Here is a 9,235-nt window from a genome sequence, read left to right as displayed (position 1 = left end):
AAGGACAAAATGCAATTCGTACGATTTTGCATGTAGAAACAAGCTTTAAAACCCCTTGCTCATACACATGCACTTTATTGAAAGAGGATATATAAGCTATTAAAAGAACAAACACAAAGAATTTTCATCTTTAGTTGATTCTTGGGTGTGCTTTGACTCCAGATTAGTGCAATCGTTAATTTAATGTACCATAAACTTAATTACTCTACATTTGATGGCTTATGTCAAACTTTCAAAGCCATAACACCTCTTCTCATCATGTAGCTCTTTTGTTATCTTTAAGGTCGATAATTGATTTTCTCATGCAGCTCTTTTGTAATCTTTTTTAAGGTCAATAATTGATTTTCTAGGTACACTAGCTTGAAGTATGGTGCAAGTTAGCAATTGGGGGGGAATCCAAGAATCCACCTTGAAAATGGACCAAGGGTGTATAGACACTAGTCCTTGTTAATGTATCTCGCCTTAGTCCTCTTTAAACATCATCATCTCTAAGATTTCCTCCTTTGTGGTGTATGCTAAATAGTGGTCAATTGTGTTGTTGCTTTGAAAGATATACACTTCCTCCCAATTTCCTTGCTTCTTCTTTGCACTCTATGCTTTTGTTTCAAGGAATCAACACTTGGAAGTGTGCCTATGTGGTGAAAGGGAGGTTACTTTGTGACATACCATTTTGGCCGTCAAATACTTGCAAAAATTTTTAAACGCCCATTTTTAAAAAAAAAAGTACACTAAAATTAAATAAAAAGTTTACTACATTTTGAACGGCAAGGGTGCCCGTCAAAACTCAAGCCTAGCGAACACGCCATGCCCGCTTGTTAGGAAGTTTACGCGGTCCTTTTATTCTCCTTTTTTTTTAACATTAAAAAAAAAAACAAACTTCTGTAATCTCGCCGTAACCTGACCGCTGTTGTTGGGAGGCTTCGCGGGGCTACGACTGGCACTAAAAAGTCTGTTTGATCGATTGACCTTAATTAGCATCGCATTTACCAGCCTATTGATTAAGCAAGGCAGAAGCTAGTGTTTTGCCGATTAGGCGCACACCCTAATTAGCATCGCATTTACCAGTCTTTCTCTCTCGTGCAGCAGAGGATGCCACGAGTTGTGTGCAAGCACCCTCTCTGCTATCGCTCCTACGATCGCGAGGCATCCATGCTGCAGCATTACACGGACTCCCACTCTCCTCAGCAAGCGTCCCGGGCTAGATCGCCTTGCAAGCATTGCTACAGATTCTTCAACCACTTCGTGGATTTCCATCTGAGCGAGCAGCTACTCAGAAACACAACGCTGGGGATCATCTCTGCTGCTGCGGATCAATATGATTATGACGACGTCGACGTCGCACCGCCCATATTGCGGGAACAGGTGGCGGTGGCTTGCAGCGACTGCGGGAGGACCTTCAAGAGCATGAACTGTTTGCACCAGCACCAGTGGGACTCGCCTTACCACACACGCGTGTCAAGGAGACGTATGCCCAATTACGGCTCCACGGTGAGGGAATGCTCGCAGTGCGCTGCGAAATTCAGCACGGCCAACGATCTTGATGCACACTTCACGGACCGGCACGCATGTGAGAGACATACTATCGATCATTCCTGCTGCTTTGCTTATCTGTTCAACATTAATGCCTTTCCTAAGCTGGTGTAATTGGTGAAATGTTGTGTGCAGTGACGGAGGTCCCGGAGTTCGACGAGCAGTTCACCTGGCAGCTTGTGGCTCCGCGCTTCCAGTGGGCGTGGAAGAATCCCACAGTGCACCTCCATGGCATCTACAAGATCTTCAAGGTCTACAACCCGGGCTGGAGGAGGAAGGGCTTCGAGGAGTATAGGAAGAAGCTGAAGAAGGAGTACTTAGCCAACAACAAGCGCTTCACGGCGGCAGACGAAGACATCGATGTACGCAACAAGATCCTGCGCGACGGCAACGAGCTGCAGCGGTACCATGGGACCACGGTGAGGTGCGGGCTGGGGCAACTGGCCCAAGCAGGAGTAATTCAGCCGGGGAGCTCGTCCTCATTGTGCTCCGACCCATGGTGCAGCCTGTGCAGGATCCTCCAGTCGGGCTTCAAGACCAGCAAGTGCCGAAAGGAGCGTTTCCAAAGATTCGGGAGGGGCATCTATTGCTCCTCCATCAGCAGCAAGGCCAACGACTACGTGTGTTGCAGCAACTTGCAAGAGAATCCTACAAACGGATCGGGCATCAGCAGCAGCAGCTCCTACAAGGTGATGATGGTGTGCAAGGTGTTGGCTGGGCGCATGCATCGATCCACTCGCAACCTCCAGCACCTCACTAGGCCTCCCCCTGGCTTCCACTCAGTCCAAGGTGACCCTGGCGAGGTCCTTAACTACGACGAGCTCGTGGTTTATGACGATCGGGCCATCCTTCCAGCGTACATCGTCCTCTACTCTAGCGACGATTCCAGCGGTCATCGCAGTCATCGTCCTCTACTCTAGCCATCCTTTGCAAACTTATACCTTGTGCCACTTCCTCTAGTTATCACTTATTCTTTTATTCTTTTTAAGGGACTCGACTCCCTAAAATGTACATTGGCAAACTTATACCTTGTGCCACTTCCTCTAGTTATCACTTATTCTTTCATTCTTTTTAAGGGACTCGACTCCCTAAAATGTACATTGGCGATACCGTATTAATTAATGAATTCATACCCCATATGGGCCATTAATTAATTAATCACAAGCAAAGGTTTTCAACCTCAATATATAAGCTTTCAAACAACCCCTACGCCCCTCTACCTCCTCCTCTTCATCTGCCCTTGCGTTCTCCTCAATATATAAGAAATAGTCATCTCTCTCTCTCTCTCTCTCTCTCTCTCTCTCTCTCTCAAGATTAGGACCAGAATTCCTTAAAATTCAAAAAGGTGAAAAACTATTACTCTATTTGAGCTAAAGATGTGCATCATGTAAGATGTGACACTATTAACTATCCATATGACTTTGCAACTATAAATTTGATTAAAAAAATGCATTTCAGCTTTCTAAAATTGGAAAAAAAGAAGATGTAGATTGATGTTCTTGCATACATCAATTTATTCCTCTATCGTTGTAGTCGTAACCTTCATTAGTTTGTTATTGTGGTTCTTTAGCTTCTTCCTATACTCCAGGTTATAGACCTTGAAGACCTTGTGGCCGATGCCATGGAGGAGAACAACTTCTTCCACACCAAGTGGAAGCACCCAACCACATGTTTCCAAGTGGAAGCACCCAACCACATGTTTCCAAGTGCCCTACTTGTTGCACTCCAGCACGTTGCTCACTATAAGGAGAGCAAGAAGGATAGTGGTGTGGTTTATCTATGTCTCTCACATGGGCATAGATCCATGAAGTGTGTTGCTCCAAATAATTATCATGCTAAATTCTACAACACACTATGGGCATTCCCTCATCTCAGAGCTGTAGTTGGGAATACGTCTCATTGCCATGCATGTGTGGTAAGGTAAGTCCCACTGGTTCTCTTGAAGGTCTACTTCCCATGTTCGATGTTATAAGCCCTCCATCTGGTCCTGCAATATGGGTGGTGAGCACCTCATCACATCATGACATTTCTTCATCCCAAGGTCACAAATGGTATGTAGCATATAGAATAAAAGGAAGGTCTAGTGCAATCCTAGAGCAACTGAAAGAATTGTAAAAAGATTGCAAGTTCTATAGCTATGCTAGGAAGGAGTGTGTACTCTTCATTTTTTATTAGCTAGATTGTACTAGATAAGGAAAGAGCCACGCACGAGTTAGCAAGATGTGGACTAGAAAAAAAGGGTGATATCTTTCATTAACACAAGTCTCTTAATATAGGCTTCATTCATCAATCTCCCTTACAATCATTGGTGCCACTTGGACATAAGCTTGCTCCTATTGGACTCTTCTATTCCCAAAAAATGGCAATGGACCCCCTTTGCAACCATTCAATTTCCATTATTTTTAGTTATGCTCTAGTGCACATTTGCTCATCCTAGGCATGCTAACATCATTATCTCAACACCCCCCCTTGATGTGTGCATGGTCATTACCATACTTGAGAGGTTAAAATCACCGCCTTAGTGCCCACTTAGGCCTTTAGCACTATGGTGTCACTTTCGGGTGTAGGATTCTTACAACAAAAGCAGATAGTACATGATAGACTCATAAGTCTTATAGCTCATAAGCTTCAAAATAACGTCTTGGGGTACATCAATTACATCATTGGATTGAGCTTTCACATAATTTGCAAACCAACCATTGGATTGAGAGGTGGTGGGATATTGAAACCTGTATCTGGCCACTCGTCGCAATCCGCATGGCATGGGACATGTGAACACTTAAGTAGCCCAGCTGCTGGATGAATCCATCCTCAGTGATGAGTGTGAGAAAGTGATCTCTGTAGAAGTGCATCTTCCTGGGTGGGGAGCTCCGCGGAGGTGTGATCCATGTGCAACGGGTGTAGAGGCTAAGAAGTTATAACCAGAAAGCCCGGTTTGTATCCTGGTGAGAGAGCTAGAGAAAAGGGGAGTCCAAACTGTACACCGAAGGGAGGGTAGGTGGTCCATGCAAAGCCCATATACTGAGAACCAAGTGGAAACTAGTGCATTAGGGCTAAAAACGCCTAAAAAAGTGTCCTTTACTAATCTCGTGATTAAGAAAAGAGCCAAAGAGAGTGAAGACCGTATTAGGTATTATGGGAAAAATCTCGCATTATGGGAATTTTGAAATTGAGAGGTTTCATGTATTATGGGAATTTCCCACTTAATGTGGGAATAGTTATTGTGGAATTTCTTAATATAGAACGGAGGAAGGTAGTGTTGAGATAATCACTGTTCGAACCAAAAAAGTGGTATAATTAGTATTTGTGCATAAACATATTTTGAAAGGAGTTTGATAATCATGTAGAAAGGTGGTGTTGATAAACACCATTAATAAGAAAGTGGTATTTGTTTCTTTGTAACAAGGACCTGCACCAATTGAGTTGTACACTGCACAAAATTTATGAAACAATTGAACAAATAAGATAGAAACATTATTATATCAAAAAAATGTAGGAGGCACAAAGAAAAATTTCATTCAATAAGTGAAAATAAAAAGTAATTTAAAAGAAGATAGTACAAAAGTACATCTCTTTTGGATATTAGAGTTATAACCTAAAAATCCACATTGTCAATATTGCATCTACAAATGCTACTCCTCATTGAAGGAACCATCAATATGAGCTTCATCCTCACAGGCCAAGCCTAAGCATGATTTTGCTTTACGGGCTTTCTTTTCTGGTATCTTGATTCTTTTGTATGGTGGTGGATTCCTTGGTCTCCACGACCAAAGAATTGCATCAGCATTTTCCCATACTTGTTGTTCTGCCTCATTAATTTGCCAATATCCCTTCCAACAATCAGCATAAGCTTGAGTATCTGTCAAACCTTTCTTCCTTGCACAAGGTCCCCAATATTGAATCAAGAGTTTCTTGTAATTTGGTGATGTAGGCTCATCATCAATATCCGATTCAGCCATAGCAAGCCAAACTGGATAGATGTTTGTGTCATCTGGGTGCAGCATAACAAAGTGTCCTTGCTGAACATGTAGCATAGGGTTAAATGCCTCCCTTGGTTTATCCCGTGCAAGCCCACAATAATGATCATTATGTTCTTCAATACCTAAGAATCTTTGTGCCTGCAATTGTTCAACATTCATATCATCTAATTGATGGGACCCTTCAGATTTTGGCCAAAAATTTGTGTACTTTCTTGCCTCTGATTGTATTGGTTTTCCAAGCTCTTCAATTACATTACTCCAATAATCTATGACGGGCCTATAATATCTTGGCACAAATGAACCATTACTTAGATTCTGCCAAAATTTTATGTAACCCTTCAATCCTGATATTACTTCTGCATGCATCTTTATATGCTCGGCCATTGGTAGTAGAGGTGGATCTCCTTTTGGTAACCTTGGTTTACCTTCACTGTCTGTCTTCCAAAGATGGATACTTCCACTCCAATTACGAATAGCTACATGTGCCTTAAATTGCATTACCGGTGTGTCTCCTTCCATGAAGAACCTGAATAGAAGTGGTTTGGAGTGACCTATAAGTGCTTCTTGCCCATCACAAATGTAGCCATCACAATATGCCTTGAAGTCAGGGACCTCTGTAAGCAAGAAGGGAGCTGGAGAAGAAGTTGAGCTGGTTCTTAAAGTATCCATCAAATGTGGTCAAGTAAAGGTTTTCCCCACTCTTAATTTCTCTGAAAACCTGCTAAACATGGCATCTATATCCTCACGTGTATGTCCGACCATTAGAAATCCCAACTGTACAGTTTTGAAAGCACCCCGTGCAACAAGCAATGACAAATAGGCAAATAAGTACCGATTTTTATTTTCTCCAGCACAATTATCTAGTTGTAGCAACAAGTTTTCTGGCAACTTGCAAAACGAGGAAACCCAATTCATTGTGTCTCCCTGATTTATACATGGTTCAACAATGGGATCTTTACCATCACTCATATTGTGGTTGTCTAAAGCTGTCCTTGAATTTAAAGCATGTAGAAGTGAAACATTGCTCCTTGGAAGCCCATTTGTTACTAGATCACCAAGAGGATGCTTATCCATCCTCTCTAAGTTATGTAAACAACTTGCAATTGAGCCAATTGTTAGATTGGGATCAGATGGCCATAAACCATTCAAAATAAAGTGTCCATAATGACCTTCTGCATGGCCATGAGTGATCATACCAATCAATGCAATTGGTAAATTATATCCCGAATCCACACCCTTGGGAAGGACCCGTAGTCTGGGAATGGCTGTTTTCTTTTGATCCATCTTGTCATGGATGATGCATACATACTTTTGTGGTTGGGTTTCTGAAAATATGCGCCATGCATAGTATAAGCTCCTGCAACTTTGTTGTTGTCGCATGTGAATATCTCTTTCACTGAGGAGCCTTGCTCTTTCTTCTAGACTAGGTTTGGTTCTAGTTTTGCCTTGAGACCACTACACAAGGTGCACTTGGAGAACTCACTTGCCTTTGTTAGGGACACTTGTGGGTACTCTTTATTCCAAATTCTACTAAACGATGACTTTGATAGCCTCTTCTCATGTCCCAACTGCTCAAGTGTTGCGTTGATTTCATTTAAAATGTCAACTTGCTTGAATATTGATGGAATCGACAACCTGGTTTCCCTTGAGCCATCTAGCATTGTTCTACTTTTGTGTGGCGCAGGCTCGGAGTTCATGTTCACAAATTCATCAAGTAGTGCTCTTGCCTCACTAGCATGTTGTAGGCCTCTCCTCAATACCCCTGTGTTTCCATGCAGATATTGACACACACCGGACTCAAACTTTTCCCTGTAACGGTAAAAGGATGTCTTTGGTATACCATGCATCTCATACCATGCTCTGCAACAAACAATCACCCCATTTAAACTAAATTCATATTTAATTTTTTGAGCTGAATCACGATGCTAAGCTGTAGAAAGCACATCATATACATAATTTGTACGAGACTCCTGAGATTGTCCCCAAAAGTCTTGTCGTATCCTCATTAGTACATCACGATCGATTAGCTGACAACATTTTTTTGCACAACAATCAATGGATGAAATCCTTTGAACTGATTCACGTGACATATATAATGCAGAAGCTGGTTGTGGTCTCTGCTTTGGAATCCTGTTTATGAAAGTGTAGCGTCTTTTTGCAGAGGTTTGTGCAACAATAACCTCATTAGTTACATCTCCATCATTATCCTCATTACATACATCAGCATGTTCAACATGCATGCCATTAAGCGGAACATAGCGTTGCAATGGGCTCCCATCTAGCATTGTCAGTTGTTTAATAGGCCATTTAACTAGGGTGATACTATCCACTTGCGGCATAGTTTGAAATACATTTGCACTTTCAATAGCCACACCCACACAATCATCACCAAGTTGTTGAAAGTCGACACATTCAAATGGAAACACATATAAGATAGTCCCTTGATTGATAGTTTGCATCATGCTCTCATCCTTTAGAAGAACCATCTCATTCTTCCAAGATTGTCGGATTTGCATGTCAAGTTCTGGAGATGTTATCGGTATTGCATCTATAATTGGAGGTTCCACAGACTCTTCTTGATCTGCATCACTACATCTTTCACTCCACTCTCCAAATTCCAGCTCCCTTGTGAAAGGCCTTAAAAGCATTTTTGGCCAACGAACATTACTCCATAATGCATTTTTTAGATAAATGGTATCCATAGTAGGGAATGGTAGTTCCACATCCTTCAAGCATTCCTCCACAAGTAATGACACATTTCCTTGACCAATCTTTGTTCCACTACAAGTGGAATTTGGATCAATTCTACACGCAGCCAATACCAACAGAATCATTGTTCAACATCATGTAGACCCTCCCTCCAGATTGGAAATCCATCCTGCACATAATCATGTTGGACTTGTTAAACTAGTAATCAAATCTAGCAAGCAATTTTTTTTAGATTGAAACCTACATCAGACTCTACCATGAAGTATAGCTCTACCATGTGGTCGAGCTAGAACTAGAGCTAGAACTAGCTCTATCATATGGTAGAGATAGAACCCATTAAAGACTATCTCTACTATGTGGTAGAGTTAGACTTCAAAGCATTCTAGCGATACCATGGTGTCTAGATAGATTATTTTGATATAGCTCTACCACATGGTAGAGCTAGATCAATGAACTCTAGCTCTATTACATGATATAGTTACATTGATGCATTCTAGCTCCACCACATGATATAGTTACCAGATAGTATAGCTAGTTCAATGTATTCTAGCTCCACCACATGGTAGAGCTAGACCTCTAGGCATTCTAGCTCTACAACGTGGTTTATGGTACAGCTAGATTGATGCATTCTAACTCCACCACATGGTAGAGCTAGACCTTAAAGTTCTACAATGTGGTCTGGGTAGAATACAGCTCTACCACGTGGTAGAGCTAGATCAAATACTTTGAGGTCTAGCTCTACCATGTGGTGGAGCTAGAATGCATCGATCTAGCTCTACCATGTGGTGGAGCTAGAATGCATCGATCTAACTATGTACTATGCAGATTAAAAAAACCAATTACTCCAAGAGAGACCTACTTCACATGACAAGAACCAATTGCATTTGATCTTGCTCTACCACGTGGTAGAGCAAGAATTGCATTTGATCTTGCTCTACCACGTGGTAGAGCTGTATTCTACCTAGACCACATCATAGAGCTGGAATTATTTGAGGTCTAGCTCTACCATGTGGTGG

The 9,235-nt window shown here is 41.9% G+C and overlaps 1 protein-coding gene across 1 annotated transcript; it reads left to right on the top strand.

Moving 5' to 3' along the window:
• The first annotated feature begins 1,149 nt into the window (after positions 1 to 1,149).
• Positions 1,150 to 2,450, top strand: LOC147631401 (uncharacterized). Its single transcript, XM_086809181.1, has 2 exons — positions 1,150 to 1,567; positions 1,666 to 2,450. The coding sequence occupies exons 1-2, from the start codon at positions 1,150 to 1,152 to the stop codon at positions 2,448 to 2,450; spliced, it is 1,203 nt and encodes a 400-aa protein (XP_086665307.1).
• Positions 2,451 to 9,235: the final 6,785 nt, after the last annotated feature.

The sequence above is a fragment of the Cibotium barometz genome, chromosome 15, assembly GCF_041138505.1.
Source record: "Cibotium barometz isolate CiBa-2024 chromosome 15, ASM4113850v1, whole genome shotgun sequence".
Lineage (NCBI taxonomy): Eukaryota > Viridiplantae > Streptophyta > Polypodiopsida > Cyatheales > Cibotiaceae > Cibotium > Cibotium barometz.
The sequence above is the reverse complement of the archived record's forward strand: the minus strand, read 5'-3'. Positions and strand labels throughout refer to the sequence as shown.

Coding starts and splice junctions, on each gene's coding strand:
- LOC147631401 (XM_086809181.1), top strand. CDS start 1,150: ATGCTGCAGCATTACACGGACTCCCACTCTCCTCAGCAAGCGTCCCGG. Junction 1,568..1,665: donor CTTCACGGACCGGCACGCAT/GTGAGAGACATA, acceptor TGTTGTGTGCAG/TGACGGAGGTCCCGGAGTTC.